At 41.3% G+C, this 19,707-nt stretch overlaps 1 protein-coding gene across 2 annotated transcripts in view; it reads right to left on the bottom strand.

The window, feature by feature from the left end:
• LOC117521670 (A disintegrin and metalloproteinase with thrombospondin motifs 7) overlaps positions 1-19,707 on the bottom strand; it is a 220,760-nt gene that overhangs the window by 132,043 nt on the left and 69,010 nt on the right. For both annotated transcript variants that reach the window (XM_034183002.1, XM_034183010.1), the window contains exons 9-14: positions 18,717-18,861; positions 18,168-18,260; positions 11,301-11,446; positions 2,805-2,974; positions 1,593-1,726; positions 233-353 (exon numbers count right to left, since the gene is read on the bottom strand). In XM_034183002.1, coding sequence (XP_034038893.1) covers positions 233-353; positions 1,593-1,726; positions 2,805-2,974; positions 11,301-11,446; positions 18,168-18,260; positions 18,717-18,861 — 809 coding nt within the window. The remainder of the gene's footprint in view (positions 1-232; positions 354-1,592; positions 1,727-2,804; positions 2,975-11,300; positions 11,447-18,167; positions 18,261-18,716; positions 18,862-19,707) is intronic.

Here is a 19,707-nt window from a genome sequence, read left to right on the forward strand (position 1 = left end):
TACAAGCAGCAGGAGGATGACGAAGGACTAAAACCTGCTGTAAACGGAGCGGAGGACACTTGTAACCATGGTAACAGCACTTTAAATTCACATGGCGTGTTGGCTTGTGAACTCCGTGAAAACACTGAAGATGGTTATTTTGTGTTTTTAAGAGCTTTCCTCTCTGCTTCTGTCCAAAACAACCCGAAGCCTGTGTTTTATGGTTCTGATCCAGAAGCAGGAAGAAACTCACCGAGTCCTTCGCTCTTCTCAAAGGTTCTCCTCACTGTGGTACAAGTGGAACCGTTGCCCAGACAAACGCCGCAGCGATCCTCGGCAGCGTCTGAACCGATCACATAGTCACAGCCGACTCTCTGTAACGCACAAAACACATGACGTGACCTGTGGAGAACCAAAGCTCTGTTTGTGGTGGTATAGTTAGTTTCTCTTCACTTTAATACCGCTGTTCCACAGCGCGCCATTTCTTCCCGAACAGCAAATCAGGGCCTGTTTTGAGGCATCACAGTGACTCCTTAATCCATCTTTTTTCAGTCTTGAACCAACTCGATATACGCTGTAGTTACAGGCACCAGTTTTAAAATCAGGTTGAAATTTTTGACCTGTTCAAAAAACTTTATCCCAATTTGCCAAATAAATTTCAATTTATTTTCATTTATATAGCGCCAAATCAAAGTTGCCTCAAGGTGCTTCACACAAGTAAGGTCTAACCTTACTAACCCCCAGAGCAAGAACACAGGCGACAGTGGTGAGAAAAAACTCCCTCTGAGGAAGAAACCACAAGCAGACCAGACTCAAAGGGGTGACCTTCTACCTGGGCCATGCTAACAGTTACAAGGATTTTACAGTTTTACAAAGCTGAAGTAACAGAAAACAGGAAAAGGAGAATCGCATCAAAACAAAGTGCATTACTGAGATGAGCACACGGTCACTGACGGGGTTGTCCAGCACCTTGGGGGGTGGGGCCAGGGTCCATCCATCACGTCATTCAGCGTCATTACGTGGTCACCTAACAGCTTCAGTCATGTTCAGACATCTTTACACGGGGTTGTCCTCGTGTGTACAGCTTTCTGAGAACGCAGCCGGGCGCAGCTTTACTTTTGTTTCCCAGCAGGTTGCCAGGTCTGCACTTTATAAGCCAACCTGATAGGAGGAATGTCGGACTCAGCCGGTTCATCTCGTTTTGGCACTTTTTTGGATTGTGGGGGATCATAATTGAATAGTGTCCTGTGGAATAGGAGTGTAACCAGATTACAGCTAGTTTACAGAGGTCACACACATTTTTAGAGTCAGTCAACATCGCTCACCAGACGGCTCAAAAACCATTATAAAACTTTTTGGTTTTTTGCCAGAAATGCAGCACAGACACTGAGACACTGAGTCAACACATCGTCCAAAACACCTGGTTTTCAGGTCTGTAAGAAACAACCCACCTGCCACCGAGCCGCCTCTCAGGAGAGACACAAACTCCTGCTGAAGTCGACTGAAACCTGGTCTGAGAGTTTGCAGTTAAAGTCTTATTCTGGTTGTGACCTAAAAAGTCATCAGACACTGAAGAAAGAAGAACATTCTGATAAATAGTGTATCATTGCTACCTTACAGATGCCATTGATGCACATATCGCGGCTTTTGCTGCCTTCGTAGCATCGTGTTCCATCGGTGACAGTGTCCAGCATCTTCTCAGAAAAATGTTCATTCAGTGGGCGGCAGTGCAGCTCGCAAGGATTGACTGAAAAACATTGAACAAAGGTCCACGTGACAAGAAAGACAACATCTGCTGGAAACAAAGTCATCAGTGCTGATTAGTGCAACACTCTGCATGTCTGCAGCAGAAGTGAGTTGTTTATTGCTGCACTGAATGAAAGTCACGTAAAACATCTGTAGATGCTCACAGAATTCCTGAGTGTGTCCGTCCAAAAAAAGGACTTGATGCAGACTGAGCCACTGCAGGAACACTATAAAAACACGTCTGCTGTGGATTTTACTGTCATGTTTCACATCTGATCCAAGTTCAAAGGAACTGTGCAGCACGAAGAATTTAAACAAGTCAGTGTTCATTACTGAGATAACAGTAACATGTACAGTTCGGTCGGACGCGTGTCCGTAAGTGAGATGCAGTAGATGGACACAACATGACCTTCATGTTGGCAGGTGGGTTGGCCCCGCCCTCATGAACAAATCATCTTTATATTAAAAGCTTGTGTGCGTGATTTTATTTAGTAAGTTCAGTGTAAGTACATAATATAATTGTAAATATGTTAAAAATACATGGATGACACAAGAAAGTGAAAACACTTATTTCCATTGTGGTCTATTTAAAAAACAAATGATAAAATAGAAGTAATAATAATAATAACAATAATAATAATAATGTGTATATGATACCAACAACATAAACAATTTATAAATACATTAAGACAGTAAATTAACATTACAAAATTACACAATTAACAGGAAATAAAAAGGCTGACCTATTGAGGTCTAAGGTTCTAAAACATTCTGGACTCACACATCATTATAGAAACTTGAATTAATTTATTACCACCCTTGAAAAACGTCAGCTGCCCATTTTATAAACACGACCCAATCTAGATCCCGTGGATCCCCACAGACAACATACTAGTCTGAGTTCATCAAAGCAGAGATGTTACACTGGTACCAGGTTTCTGTTCATCCCCACAGTCTTGGTTTCACATCAGAAGAGGAAGTCAGATTAGTGCATCCGACATAAAAAAAGACACAAGCAAAGTAAACGACCATCCGAGGTTCAGATTCATTTCTAAACGAGCTCTGTTCAGTTTGATCACCTTTGTTGATGACGGCTGCCCACTTGTAGAACTTCTCCTTGTAGGGCACGGAGTTGAAGTGGCTACACTGGATGTCTCTGAAGGTGGGATGCTCCAGAGCACACGGTGTGGTGTTGCAGATCCTGTACCGACGTCGCTCTCCGAGGCAGTACCTCCCCCTGTGCTTTGGACTGCAAACACAATCTTCTTCTTTTTTTGTTGCATTGCAATTTACAATTTTTCAAGAAACAGATCATCTCTGTTGTGGTTTGGCCTTGTTGGTGCCTTTTTAACTGCGTATTCGCAAAATGGTTTTGTGTGCTCTTTTATTTTTCTCTTGCTCTCCCTCACTGGTTTGAGTTCCTCTCTAGTTTTGGTTATTTTCTTTAGTTTTCAGTGTGATTTGGTGAATTGCTCGTTTTCTTATTTTCTCACTGTTTTCTGCAGTTACCTTATGTGCACCTTTGCTTTTCTGTATATTTTATGTTCCACTCACCAACAGATTCTATTTAGTTCTGTTCACCTTTTGCTATTAGTTGCCACATGACCTTTGACCCCATCACACACCGTCCTCCATTTTGTTCAGTCAGCTCCTCCTCCTTCCCCTGATTCAACTCACCTGTTCCCTTCATCACTTTGGTTATTTAAACACTTCTTGTTTGTCAGTCAGTTCCAGTGTTGTTGACCAAACGGTCCCCCTAAAAATCACCCCCCCTTCTTCACTGCACCTGCGTCATCAGCCGCGGTTCACCGATTATCACCTCGTTTTTGCTTCAAACCGTACTCCAATCATTCTTTATCTCAGCCACAGATATCTGAAGCTTTTGTACAACAATCATTTCCACATAAATTCAGCATTATTTCATCGTAAAAGATGGAGGAAGAGATCAGAGTGCTGCGGCGACATGAGCTGCTAGCTGATGCGTTCACTGCACGTCAGTCATTTCCAAGTTTCACAGAGCATCGACTCATTTCTGCTTCAAACTGACTTTAGAATGATTTAAGAGGTTTTACTTTGTCATCTGATGGTTAATAATCACATTAATCAATTTGATCACTTTGGGTGAAGAGAGTCAGACGAGTGACAGAGCACCAAAATGACGCATGTGCAGAGGAGGCAGGGCGGAGCAATTTTTAGGAGTGGACAATTCAGTCTGCTACACCGGTTCCTTGTGTATTTACCCTGAAAACTCTGGTTTCCTGTATAATCTCGTGTGTGAGTATTGTTCCTTGTGATTACTAAATTCAGCTTTCAGGCTCCTCTCCTGTGGAACCAGCTCCCAATTCAGATCAGGGAGACAGACACCCTCTCTACTTTTAAGATTAGGCTTAAAACTTTCCTTTTTGCTAAAGCTTATAGTTAGGGCTGGATCAGGTGACCCTGAACCATCCCTTAGTTATGCTGCTATAGACGTAGACTGCTGGGGGGTTCCCATGATGCACTGAGTGTTTCTTTCTCTTTTTGCTCTGTATGCACCACTCTGCATTTAATCATTAGTGATCGATCTCTGCTCCCCTCCACAGCATGTCTTTTTCCTGGTTCTCTCCCTCAGCCCCAACCAGTCCCAGCAGAAGACTGCCCCTCCCTGAGCCTGGTTCTGCTGGAGGTTTCTTCCTGTTAAAAGGGAGTTTTTGCTTCCCACTGTAGCCAAGTGCTTGCTCATAGGGGGTCGTTTTGACCGTTGGGGTTTTTCCGTAATTATTGTATGGCCTTGCCTTACAATATAAAGCGCCTTGGGGCAACTGTTTGTTGTAATTTGGCGCTATATAAATAAAACTGATTTGATTACTGTTCTTTGTCATTCCTGTTCTGGCCCTGCTGTTTCATTGTTTCACTTTGCAGTCTCTACTGGTTTTTGCTGCACTATATTAATGGGATTTTTGGAACTGTTAAACACCTTTACACTTTTTGGAATTTTGTCACAGGGACTGTTAAATATATTTGCACTTTTTGGAATTTTGTCACTGGGACTGTTAAATATATTTGCACTTTTTGGAACTTTGTCACTGGGACTGTTAAATATATTTGCACTTTTTGGAACTTTGTCACTGGGACTGTTAAACACCTTTACACTTTTTTGGAATTTTGTCACAGGGACTGTTAAATATATTTGCACTTTTTGGAACTTTGTCACAGGGACTGTTAAACACCTTTACACTTTTTGGAATTTTGTCACTGGGACTGTTAAATATATTTGCACTTTTTGGAACTTTGTCACTGGGACTGTTAAATATATTTGCACTTTTTGGAACTTTGTCACTGGGACTGTTAAATATATTTGCACTTTTTGGAATTTTGTCACTGGGACTGTTAAATATATTTGCACTTTTTGGAACTTTGTCACTGGGACTGTTAAATATATTTGCACTTTTTGGAATTTTGTCACTGGGACTGTTAAATATATTTGCACTTTTTGGAACTTTGTCACTGGGACTGTTAAATATATTTGGACTTTTTGGAACTTTGTCACTGGGACTGTTAAATATATTTGCACTTTTTGGAACTTTGTCACTGGGACTGTTAAATATATTTGCACTTTTTGGAACTTTGTCACTGGGACTGTTAAACACCTTTACACTTTTTGGAATTTTGTCACAGGGACTGTTAAATATATTTGGACTTTATGGAACTTTGTCACTGGGACTGTTAAATATATTTGCACTTTTTGGAACTTTGTCACTGGGACTGTTAAACACCTTTACACTTTTTGGAACTTTGTCACTGGGACTGTTAAATATATTTGGACTTTTTGGAACTTTGTCACTGGGACTGTTAAATATATTTGCACTTTTTGGAACTTTGTCACTGGGACTGTTAAACACCTTTACACTTTTTGGAATTTTGTCACAGGGACTGTTAAATATATTTGCACTTTTTGGAACTTTGTCACTGGGACTGTTAAACACCTTTACACTTTTTGGAATTTTGTCACTGGGACTGTTAAATATATTTGGACTTTTTGGAACTTTGTCACTGGGACTGTTAAATATATTTGGACTTTTTGGAACTTTGTCACAGGGACTGTTAAATATATTTGGACTTTATGGAACTTTGTCACTGGGACTGTTAAATATATTTGCACTTTTTGGAACTTTGTCACTGGGACTGTTAAACACCTTTACACTTTTTGGAACTTTGTCACTGGGACTGTTAAATATATTTGCACTTTTTGGAACTTTGTCACTGGGACTGTTAAATATATTTGCACTTTTTGGAACTTTGTCACTGGGACTGTTAAACACCTTTACACTTTTTTGGAATTTTGTCACAGGGACTGTTAAATATATTTGCACTTTTTGGAACTTTGTCACAGGGACTGTTAAACACCTTTACACTTTTTGGAATTTTGTCACTGGGACTGTTAAATATATTTGCACTTTTTGGAACTTTGTCACTGGGACTGTTAAATATATTTGCACTTTTTGGAACTTTGTCACTGGGACTGTTAAATATATTTGCACTTTTTGGAATTTTGTCACTGGGACTGTTAAATATATTTGCACTTTTTGGAACTTTGTCACTGGGACTGTTAAATATATTTGCACTTTTTGGAATTTTGTCACTGGGACTGTTAAATATATTTGCACTTTTTGGAACTTTGTCACTGGGACTGTTAAATATATTTGGACTTTTTGGAACTTTGTCACTGGGACTGTTAAATATATTTGCACTTTTTGGAACTTTGTCACTGGGACTGTTAAATATATTTGCACTTTTTGGAACTTTGTCACTGGGACTGTTAAACACCTTTACACTTTTTGGAATTTTGTCACAGGGACTGTTAAATATATTTGGACTTTATGGAACTTTGTCACTGGGACTGTTAAATATATTTGCACTTTTTGGAACTTTGTCACTGGGACTGTTAAACACCTTTACACTTTTTGGAACTTTGTCACTGGGACTGTTAAATATATTTGGACTTTTTGGAACTTTGTCACTGGGACTGTTAAATATATTTGCACTTTTTGGAACTTTGTCACTGGGACTGTTAAATATATTTGCACTTTTTGGAACTTTGTCACAGGGACTGTTAAACACCTTTACACTTTTTGGAATTTTGTCACAGGGACTGTTAAATATATTTGGACTTTATGGAACTTTGTCACTGGGACTGTTAAATATATTTGCACTTTTTGGAACTTTGTCACTGGGACTGTTAAATATATTTGGACTTTTTGGAACTTTGTCACTGGGACTGTTAAATATATTTGCACTTTTTGGAACTTTGTCACTGGGACTGTTAAACACCTTTACACTTTTTGGAATTTTGTCACAGGGACTGTTAAATATATTTGGACTTTATGGAACTTTGTCACTGGGACTGTTAAATATATTTGCACTTTTTGGAACTTTGTCACTGGGACTGTTAAACACCTTTACACTTTTTGGAACTTTGTCACTGGGACTGTTAAATATATTTGGACTTTTTGGAACTTTGTCACTGGGACTGTTAAATATATTTGCACTTTTTGGAACTTTGTCACTGGGACTGTTAAATATATTTGCACTTTTTGGAACTTTGTCACTGGGACTGTTAAACACCTTTACACTTTTTGGAATTTTGTCACAGGGACTGTTAAATATATTTGGACTTTATGGAACTTTGTCACTGGGACTGTTAAATATATTTGCACTTTTTGGAACTTTGTCACTGGGACTGTTAAACACCTTTACACTTTTTGGAACTTTGTCACTGGGACTGTTAAATATATTTGGACTTTTTGGAACTTTGTCACTGGGACTGTTAAATATATTTGCACTTTTTGGAACTTTGTCACTGGGACTGTTAAATATATTTGCACTTTTTGGAACTTTGTCACTGGGACTGTTAAACACCTTTACACTTTTTGGAATTTTGTCACAGGGACTGTTAAATATAGTTGGACTTTATGGAACTTTGTCACTGGGACTGTTAAATATATTTGCACTTTTTGGAACTTTGTCACTGGGACTGTTAAACACCTTTACACTTTTTGGAACTTTGTCACTGGGACTGTTAAATATATTTGGACTTTTTGGAACTTTGTCACTGGGACTGTTAAATATATTTGCACTTTTTGGAACTTTGTCACTGGGACTGTTAAACACCTTTACACTTTTTGGAATTTTGTCACAGGGACTGTTAAATATATTTGCACTTTTTGGAACTTTGTCACTGGGACTGTTAAACACCTTTACACTTTTTGGAATTTTGTCACTGGGACTGTTAAATATATTTGGACTTTTTGGAACTTTGTCACTGGGACTGTTAAATATATTTGGACTTTTTGGAACTTTGTCACAGGGACTGTTAAATATATTTGGACTTTATGGAACTTTGTCACTGGGACTGTTAAATATATTTGCACTTTTTGGAACTTTGTCACTGGGACTGTTAAACACCTTTACACTTTTTGGAACTTTGTCACTGGGACTGTTAAATATATTTGGACTTTTTGGAACTTTGTCACTGGGACTGTTAAATATATTTGCACTTTTTGGAACTTTGTCACTGGGACTGTTAAACACCTTTACACTTTTTGGAATTTTGTCACAGGGACTGTTAAATATATTTGCACTTTTTGGAACTTTGTCATTGGGACTGTTAAACACCTTTACACTTTTTGAAATTTTGTCACAGGGACTGTTAAATATATTTACACTTTTTGGAACTTTGTCACTGGGACTGTTAAACACCTTTACACTTTTTGGAATTTTGTCACAGGGACTGTTAAATATATTTACACTTTTTGGAACTTTGTCACTGGGACTGTTAAATATATTTGCACTTTTTGGAATTTTGTCACTGGGACTGTTAAACACCTTTACACTTTTTGGAATTTTGTCACTGGGACTGTTAAATATATTTGCACTTTTTGGAATTTTGTCACTGGGACTGTTAAATATATTTGCACTTTTTGGAACTTTGTCACTGGGACTGTTAAATATATTTGCACATTTTGGAACTTTGTCACTGGGACTGTTAAATATATTTGCACTTTTGGGAATTTTGTCACTGGGACTGTTAAATATATTTGCACTTTTTGGAACTTTGTCACTGGGACTGTTAAATATATTTGCACTTTTTGGAACTTTGTCACTGGGACTGTTAAATATATTTGCACTTTTTGGAACTTTGTCACTGGGACTGTTAAATATATTTGGACTTTTTGGAACTTTGTCACTGGGACTGTTAAATATATTTGCACTTTTTGGAACTTTGTCACTGGGACTGTTAAATATATTTGCACTTTTTGGAACTTTGTCACTGGGACTGTTAAACACCTTTACACTTTTTGGAATTTTGTCACAGGGACTGTTAAATATATTTGCACTTTTTGGAACTGTGTCACTGGGACTGTTAAACACCTTTACACTTTTTGGAATTTTGTCACAGGGACTGTTAAATATATTTGCACTTTTTGGAATTTTGTCACTGGGACTGTTAAATATATTTGCACTTTTTGGAACTTTGTCACTGGGACTGTTAAATATATTTGCACTTTTTGGAACTTTGTCACTGGGACTGTTAAATATATTTGCACTTTTTGGAATTTTGTCACTGTGACTGTTAAATTTGTTTGTCACAATAAATCACTTTGGTTGATATGATCCCTTGTGTCCATGCTGCCTGCATTTTGGGTTTCAACTGAACTTTACTATCAAACCTTCACAATCTATGCATTATGAATATATGGCAAATTTTGTCCTCACTCATTAACAAGATCCTACAATAAATAAAGGTACAATATTCTCTGGACTGTAAGTCAGACTTTTTTAAAACTTGTTTGGCTGGTCATACAACCTATAGACAGCACCATCTACACGCATGACAAGCTGCTCCTGGATACTGATCTGAATGAGGCACTGTCGGACACACACTCTGGAGCAGAAAGTTGTGGTAATGCACCATTAAGATGGATGCCAACTGCCATAGAAAAGAAGATCACAATGAGGAGGATGTTCTGAGTCTTGTACAGTAACATTAGACAGCAGACAGTGTGTGTCTTTCCAAATCATATCGAATCTACTGAATTTACCCCAGGTAGACTCCAATTAAGGTGTAGAAACATCTCAAGGATGATCAGTGGAAACAGGGGCACCTGATCTCAATTCTGAGCTTCATAGCAAAAGCTGTGAATATTTATGTACATGTGATTTCTTAGTTGTTTTTTTTTTGGGGGGGGGGGGGGGGGGGGGGGTTAAGTAAATTTACAAAAACCTAAAAAAAAAACAATTTCATATTGTCATTATGGGGTACTGGGTGTAGAATGTTGAGGAATAAAATGAATTTCATCCATTTTGGAATAATACTGTAACATAAAATGTGGAAAAAGTGAAGCAGTGTGAATACAGGGTGACTTACTACCTTTTTTTTTTATTTTTAACAAGTGCAATCAGAGATTTTTGACATCCACTAATCCAGATCTGGATCACCTCCAAAATTCAGTGGAGTCTTCCATGCCCTAATATGTATCTGTGGTGGAAATTCGGTGAGAATCTGTGAATTAGTTTTGACGTAATCCTTCAACGTGTATATAAAGTGAAACTTGATCTAGAATCTGGATCCGGATCACCTCCCAAACTTAATGGAGTCTTCTAGGGCTTATATGTATCATAGATAGATACATAGTTTATTGATCCTTCACTGGAAATTATGCTGTTGCAGCAGCTCACACAGACATAAATTTGATGCATCTGTCATCATTAACTTAAAAAAATGAATTAAAATAAAATGAAAGTGCCAAACCACGGGCATCATTTTAATAGTCAATGCGCATTAAACAGCCTAATAGCAGCTGGGAGGAAAGTCTTTCTAAAACACTGCGACTTGCACCTCGGTGCCAGCAGCCTGTGACTGAAGGTGCTGCAGGTCCACCTCCAGGAGATGGAAGGGGTGAGAGATGTTGGCCTTCAAGGCCTTGAGCTTTGAAAGCATCCTCTCCTCAGTCACCTGCTGGACTGGTGGAAGTTCTGAGCCAACTACAGAGCCTGCTATTTTAATAAAGTTGTTATTTCATGTGACTAATCCTACCGTGCAACATGTAGACAAAATACTTTTTCAGGGAGGCAACTCACTTCATTTTCCCAAAGCAGTGACCTGGATGGTGGTAAACACTAATAAAAAAGATTTTCTTGTCCAGAAAAGATGAAATTCAAAATCACTTCATGTATCAGTTCAGATCTGAAATCACGCATTGCTGCAACATGTCATCACATCTACCAGACTTCAGAACCACATTGAGTCCTGGATGGCGACAACCAACGGAGTGACAACCACTCCATCTATCTGCGGCATGGTCTTCTCCAGCCGCTGAGATCCTCATCACTGAGGCATCTGCGTGCTGGATCATAATCCAGAGATAAAATGTTAGAGCTGACGCTCCCTCACAGCGTGCTCCTCCTCAGGAGCGCGAGTCAAGGCTCCTCTGAAGAGACCGAATACCAAAGACATCTTGTCTCATGTCTCACCTCCACACAGCTTGTCCAGAAAAGAAAACAGACAAAACCCACAACCTGAAAGGAGAACTCACCGTGGATTGTCACAGTCTCTTTGGGAGGTCTGGACTCCAGCTCCACAGGAGCGAGAACAGGACGACCACTCGGTCCACGAGCCCCAGCTGCCCGGCACACTCTCAAAGTGATGTCCCACAGACACACACTCACCACTCACACACCACTGTTAAAGAAACAAAAAAAGAACACGACGAGTTATGAGTCCACTGTCATCGTAGGATGTAAAGAGAAGCCTCGTGCTGTGATTCTGCCCCATCAGCCCGTTTGGTTTTTGAGTTGTCTTTATTTTTGTAGTAGTTGTATGTGGGTTTGATCATCTGGGTTATTGCTTTCGTAGTACTTTTTATTTGTGCTATTCAGATTGCATGTGGTTGGGTTTTCTTTGGCTGATTATGTTTCTTGCCCTGAGTCGCCACTTGGTGTCGCCCTGTGATCCTGTTTTATTTTGCATTAATACTCAACAGTCACTTAACGTTATTAATTAATTTTGTTCTGTACATTATTTTCGGTATCAATCAATCAATCAATCAACATTTATTTATAAAGCGCTTTACAGCACCGACTGGTGTCCAAAGTGCTTAACATTAAAAACACAAATTCACAAAAATAAAACACATATAGAATAAAATTTTAAAACAACACATAAAAAAAGAACATAAAAATATCAGAACATGTCACCTCCCCACTAAGTGTTAAAAGCCAGTTTAAATAAATAAGTCTTTAACTTAGATTTAAAAAGTGCTAGGTCAGGAATAGTACGTAAAGTATAGTATGGTTACGTACGTACGTATAGTATGTTTATTCCTGTTTGTCTGGATTCATGTCATTTTCTGTTTCTTCTTTTACTGTGGTACTTGAGTTAGATTTAAGTTGTATTTATCTTTAGGCTCAGGTTTTGTTTTCAGTCACCTTGTATTCAGTGTTCACATGCTTTTTGTCCTTCCTCAGTTTCCTTAGTTAAGCCCCTTTCACACCGGACCTGCTGTTGTGTTGGCCGCCAGAAGAGGAGGTACTGCTGGCCCACCACCAGAGGGCGCCCTGCCTGAAGTGCGGGCTTCAGGCACGAGAGGGCGCTGCCGCCATGGACACAGCTGGGGGTGACAGCTGTCACTCATTACCTCTTGACAGCTGTCACCCATCTACTCAACATCATCTCACTCCATAAAGACCAGACGTCATCTCCACCTCGTTGCCGAGATATCATACTTCATAGGAGGTAATACTCTCAGCCTTTTTTTGAGATTTATAAATCTGTGATTGTGAGTGTTTGCAGGAGAACCGGTCGTTTTGGTGGAGGCTGTGCATGACGGCGCTCCTTTTCCTCTGAGACCACTGCAACGTATTGAGTGAGAGGTGGAGGTGGCATTCCCACCGTTATTGTTACTGGGTGTACACACACCCACACTTGACTGTCTTTGTTCTTCGCCAGCAGTACCAGATCCGACAGTCGGGGACGGTGATCACCTGGGAATTTGGGACTTGGCGGCTCCAGTATTCACCAGGTTCTGGGGCGGCGGAAATCATGTGGTTCCGGCTCTTCTCAGGACAGACGTCTTCTATCCTCGAGCCTGCCCACACGTCACCTCTGTGTATTGACTGTTATGATATTCTGTGATTGTCTGTATGTTCGTTGTGCACATTCACAACATTAAATTGTTATATTTTGGCTCATCTATTGACCGTTCATTTGCGCCCCCTGTTGTGGGTCCGTGTCACTACACTTTTCTCAACACCTGCTTTGAGTTGCTTCCTGTGGCGTCATGACGTCGCAGGAATGCCTGCATCAGGTGCGCGCAGCAGGGGTCAGAGAGGAGGTGAGGACGCAGCCTGCGGGTTCTCTGCACAGAGAAGTCAGAGTGCACAGTTTGGCTGCAGACAGACTGTGCACTCTGATTCCTCTTCTAGTTTATATTTGTTCTTGTGTTGAGCTGCAGGTCTGCGCTCTGAGTTCTGTTATAGTTTATCTCTCTTCCTTTGACCGCGAGCTGCGTGCACGCGAATGAACTGTCCGTGAGTAAATGTGGAGATGTCTGGAGTTCTACTTGATGTGGACATGTCCTGTCTCTGACAATCAGTCTGTGAGCAGGACTTTTATGGATTTTATTTAAACACATTTGTGAGAGAAGAAGCTGCAGCTGCTGTCAAGCCGCGTTCACACCAGGCGTGACAAATTCGCCACAAATTTATGTCCGTCGCATGACGACGGACGCGCCACCATCGCCTGGTGTGTCCCTCTGCTTTCGCTGTGAAAATTTGCCCCAGTGCATCATCAAATAGGAGGAGCTTCCATTCCGCTCACCGGCTCCGGTTGTCAGTCAAGTTAACATGGTGGAACTTGATCACACAGAGCAAGTTGCTGTGCTCTTAATTGTTGTGGAAAGCTGACAAACATCGCCAGCTGTGCCGTCCCTGGGTTCACAACATCCTGCCCAGGACACCAAAAAATTAAACGTTTAATTTTTGGCATCCGATTTGCTTCATCCTTTGCGTCCCTCGCTCTGTTGGGGCGTTGAGCTGCATCGTCTCGGCACTGGGTTGCTTCCACGCGGTGTCGTCATGACACCGCACAACGCAACTTGAAGCAGGCCCGGTGTGAAAGGGGCTTAACCACACCTGGCTCATTTATTTAAGTCCTCACCTGTGCTCGGTTCCTTGCCGTCTGATTCTCTCTCATGCTGAGATCTGTTGTTCCCGTGTCTTCAGGTTTTGTGAGTATTTTCTGCAATTATTGCTTTTCCAGCTCCTCTTCAAGTTTTTGTCTTTGTTCCAGTAAGTGCCTTTCCTCCGTGGGTGTTGAATGCTGTGATTTTTTTTCTCTCTGTGTGTGGATTTTTTGACTATTGGATTTCACCTGTAAATAAGTCACTTGGATTGGAACTTATCCTTGAGGTTTGCTGCCTGCAGCCTGGAGCTTCTATTTACAATCAGCACTTTGTCTCATGGTTTGTCCATCAACGGCCCCTTTGAAACTTTTTTAAGTGGCACCAACTAAGCTTTTTTCATTTAAATGGTACGTTCTTAAAAAAATGAGTTGGTGCCACTTAAATTATTATGTAATTGGTTTCATCAAATTAACAGAACACTAGTTATATCCACATAGTTATTCATTTACCATTTATTTATACCCACATAGTCATTCATGCCAGTGCCAGCGATGTTAGGATGTGACAATCAGGGGTCACAAAAATGGACATAGAGAGGACTTGTGACCTTGCCAGAAAGATGTCTTGGCATTGATTAATAGTCTCTGATCCCCTCCCCTCTTGGAGTAATGATGAGGCGTTTAGGAGGCTGATGTCATTGAATAGGTGGCTGGCACAGTTTTGTAGAGAGCAAGGCTTTAGTTTTATTGATAACTGTCCCTCTTTCTGTGGTCGCTGTGGCTTGCTGATGCCGGACAGCTTTCACCCTACTGGGGAAGGTGCCAGCATTTTATACACGAACATAGACAGAGTTCTACAGGGAGGGTAAAATTAGGACTCTACATCTGGAGCAGATGATTAGAGAACCTGCAGGGCCTACAATTAATGTGCAGGTAGAATTAAATTAGCCTAGAGGGGAAATCTACTATGGTGAGAGTATAGTTTATATGCCAGGAAGGGAAATTTCTAAAATTGAGACTGTGGCCTGTTTCTGCAGACATACCCATAAAGAGTGTACAGGGACAGTGAAGCCTCCGCTCCTCTTTCCATGACAAAAACTCCTGTAACAGTGGAATGTGCCGTTCATTTCCAAACTGGACGCTGTATTTTATCCGGGACGTCGTCTGACTAGCACAGGATTTGTGAAAAGACGTGGACATCAGCACTTTTTCGGCACATTGAGACAGATGTGCGGAGGAATTCTGCGCGTCGCGGCGGTGCCGCATGGCGCACAGCAACGCCGTGATGAAGCCTCATGGGACATGTTCTGGCATGTCCAGGCACATCCACAATTTCTCGGATAATCACTTGATGGAAAAATCACCGACAGCTGTCTGAACGCCATCTCAAAGCCGTCCTGTGAGACCAAAACGGAGGTGTTCCTTTGTCTCGCTCCATCAGCAAATCGGTCGTGACGCGCGAAGCCTCCGCTCGGCTTTCCATAACAAAATCTCTTGTTAAAAGTGAAATCTGCCGGAAAATGGAAAATGGCTGATGTCCAGCTCTTGTGATAACCAGAGAAAATGCACACGACGGTCCCGGCTCCACAGAGCCATCCATTTAGAAATGATCCAGTGGTTTGTGGCTCTCGATGGCGGCATGGAGCGTGGCGTGCTGAGCATCCTTAAAGCCGTCCTTAAAGCTGTAGTAACAGTCCCGTAAAATTTTCACCGAAAGCCAGATAAATTTTTCTAATGGTTTCCAGCTGCCAGTCTCTAACAGTTTCTGAAAAAATTCTGATGGAAAAAAAGCCAAAATCATTCCACCATTTCCTGACAATGAAAATCCGCCGAGGGGGTGGACCACTCCTCACTCAAAGCCTGCTCACAGGCGAATGACGCAACAGACAGGCGTGGAAAAACTCACGCATGCGCACAAGGGTTCAAGCTTGTCTGACGCAATCACACGTGATTCAAACCCATATGGTTTTTGAAAAAAATAATAAGGTCGGATACTTTTCTAATAGACATCGTATAGTGAAGATTTGTCCCATCCTGTCTATGGCTAATGCTCAGATCCTGATTGATTCGTTTGTCTCTTCTTGATTGGACTACTGCAATGTTCTATTTTCTGGTTTACCACAGTCCAGCATTCCTCTTTTATTCCTATGTATTTCACTATATCTTATCTTTGTTTTATTGTCTGTTATATGTTTTTATGTATGACGATGTTTGTATTTTAGTGCTGTATTTTTTTGTGCTGGTGAGCCGAACACAATTTTCCACCTCGGTGGACATTAAATAATTATTCTATTCTATTCTATTAGGGCTCTCCAATTGGTTCAAAATGCTGCAGCCAGACTTTTGACACAAAGCAGAAAGTTTGACCACATTACACCCATTTTGGCGTCTCTTCACTGGCTTCTTGTCCCAGTGAGATCAGATTTTAAGGTTCTGGTAATAGCCTATAAAACTGTTCACAGACTGGCACCTCCCTACCTAGCTGACCTAATTAAACCTTACGTACCGGCCCTGCGCTTTACGTTCTCAGGGTGCAGGACTACTTTGTGTCCCTAAGGTGAATAAGAAGTCTGTGGGTCACAGAGCTTTCTCTTATCGTGCCCCTGTTCTGTACTGGTATAGTATGTTACTATGCTTTTTACTCTTTTAATTCATTTTATTAGTAAATGGAGGGTGCCACAGCTTCAACTTTACCTAAATTCTGGGTCTTTTAGTGAAGCTTACGGCTAGTGGCCGGCGATCACCTTAGTATTTCTTCTGTTTTTCTTGTTGTTTAATGCTGACAATTTATATTGTATTTGTTGTCTTTCTGTTGTCTGATTCTGTTTTTTCTCTCTGTTTAAGGTGCAGCTCCATCCAGAGATGGGTGTGGTGTCTGTTTCTGTAACCTTCCTGTCCTGTGCACCGGCAACATTTCCTGTATTATTGTTTTGTAATTTGTGTCTGTATCATGGCCCAAGCAGAGGGTCACCGCTTTGAGTCTGGTCTGCTTGAAGTTTCTTCCTCAAATCATCAGAGGGAGTTTTTTCTTACCACTGTTCCTCTGGGGATTGGTAAGGTTAGACCTTACTTGTGTGAGGTGCCTTGAGGCAACTTTGTTGTGATTTGGTGCTATATAATTGAAAATAACTGGAAATTGAAATCACCAACGTGCAGTGAACACATCAGCTAGCAGCTTGTGCTGCTGCGGCGCTCTGATCACTTCCTCCATCTTTTATTATGAACTGATGCTGAATTTAGGTGGAAATGATTGTTGTACAACAGCTTCAGATATCTGTCACTGAGATAGATGATGACTGGAGGCAGTTTGAAGCAGAAACCAGGTGATAATCTGTAACCCGCGGCTGATGATGCATGCACAGTGAAGACCGAGCGGACCAATTTTTAGGGGGGACCGTTCGGTCGGTGACACCGGGACTCTTGTCTGTTGTGGGCAAGAAAAGAGATTCGTCTGCTGTTTAATTCACACAGTAGTGTTTTTTTTTATTCTTTCATTCCTCATAGAGTGCCTTTTCTGTGGGACCGCGCACGAAGGTTCTCTGGTGGAAAAGACTGACCAGCACTCGCTGCGCGGCTGTGGGAGAAGTTCTCCTGCAGCGTGACGCACAGCCAGCGCTGCAGAGGCGAGTGTTTCTGGGGGAGACCAGGACTGTTTGTCCCTGGAAAATGTTTTAATTTATAACTCTCTGAAACACTATTGCCTGCATTCTGAGAGACATATTTTAAGTAAAGTTATAATTGTATTTATTTATTTGTTTGTTTTAATTTTTGTTACAGCCTTTAAAGCCAAAAGTAACAAGGCTTCAGGCCAAAACATGGAATCCTGTAGAAATGTACCTGCATCAGGGGCAATGAACCAGGTACCTCTGTCGCCCTCTTTTGGCTGCCCTGGATCTGTTCAGTCATTCTGCCCTTCAGTATGTTTGTAAAATAAAAATATTACTCTGACATTGTGTTTGGGTTGGTCTGTCCCATCAGTCTTACAGCCATCATTATTAACTACCAATACTTCATTAATTTGCTGTAAAATGTCAATATAATACTAGTTTTATGTTGCAGAACTAGACAATTAGGTAACAGCTCAAAAACAGTTTTAATAACACTAACCCAAATCGATATCTGCTCAAATCAAATCTAACTGAATTGAATCGAAATAATCGATTCTGAATCTTAAGAATCGGAATTGAATCGATTCTTGGGATTTGAATCGATACCCAGTCCTAATAAAGACTCAGAAGTGAAGAAGAAATAATATTTCGTACTCCAGGAACCGAATGCTGACCTTGTCCTCGCCACAGCTGGTTCCATCCACGGCACCGTCCAGCTTTGAGTGACAGGTTGTTCCCACCGTGCACCACAGAGTGCTGCACACATTCTGCAGAAATAAAGAAATGCTCATTTTTATTTCACACATCATCTTTGAAAACACTGCTGTTATCAAGGAGCAGAAACCTCAACTGTCACCTCACCCTGCTCTCATATTAAATCATCGTGTTGCTAGGGTTCTAATTTCCTACAGTCCTTGAACTCACCTCTACTGCACAACCTCTCACACCTGATCTATGTCAGTAATTATGGACTCTTTGAAATACTTTCTTCCCTCCTCAGCTTTTTGGTGGATTTTGATTCATGTTTTGAATAAATCAGGTCTCATGTGAAGTTTTGTCTGCTGCATTCAACTTGAGTAAACACTTTCATAATTATATTAATGTGCAGGAGATCAAAGTTGTTAGAATTAAGTGCCACAGCTCTCAGATCGTTTGTTCCCTCTCAGTCTGATAACTTGTCGTGTCCTCAGATCAGCTGTGTTTGTAGGTTGAGGGAGCCTTACGTCCGTGTCGTCACACAGCAGGGATCCCGACCCGTACTGCAGCTGGCACTGATGGGCAGCAGTGTAGACAACGCCAGGGAGCACCGAGTTCACCGCCAACCTATCGTTCACCGGCGCATCATCGAGGCACCAGCCCCAACCGCGGCTGTGTGGAGAACAATGAGAGGAACAGTATTTAGGAGCGTGAAGGGTCTTATGTGACACCTGGTGAAAAGCAGCACTGACAGTTGTCATTTTCATGTCCGCCATCCGTTTTGTTTCTGAAGTGAATCTCCTCTGTAGGCACACAGGCGGGATCACAGTTTGATCTGCTCATCTCCACTCAATAAGCCAGACGGGAAAATACAAAGCTTAATGAATTCTGCACTGCACCATATTTTTCACTGTTGTCCTCATTCCCCGGCTCATGGGTGGGGAGCACCGAAATGGGACGGGTCCCAGGAGGGTTCAGGAGCAGCAGCAAACTGTCCACATGTGATGGAGAAGACTGACTGGTTGAAAGAGGAGGATGTCTTGCATGAGACTGGGCTTAAGTGCTTCACCTCAGGGAGCTCTGGTGGATGACTGCTACTCCTGCACATTATTGACGGGCACCAGTGTTGCCAGACCGAGCTGTTTTGAATTTTATGTTTGGGGCTGAAAGCAGTTTTTGAACACCCTTTGGACTTGCAACACTGACTGTCACATAATCCATTTCCTCATCAGAAAACCTCTCACTTCTGTCACACACTGATCCCACCATCTGAAGAGCGATGCACCAGGTTCAAGCAAACACATATCTTTAGGGCAGTAACAGATGACACATTGGTTGGTGGAGTTCATCTTGTTTTTTGGCAAGCTCAGTTTAAAAATTTTTCAGTCAATGTAATTGTGGTTGTAAATGGAGTCATTGTGTAAGAAAACAACAACAGCCACATGGGGTGTGCAGCCAGTGCATTCTGAGTGTCAGTCCCAAGCCCGGATAAATGAGGAGGGTTGCATCAGGAAGGGC

The sequence above is a fragment of the Thalassophryne amazonica genome, chromosome 2 (assembly GCF_902500255.1).
Source record: "Thalassophryne amazonica chromosome 2, fThaAma1.1, whole genome shotgun sequence".
In the NCBI taxonomy this organism is placed as follows: Eukaryota; Metazoa; Chordata; class Actinopteri; order Batrachoidiformes; family Batrachoididae; genus Thalassophryne; species Thalassophryne amazonica.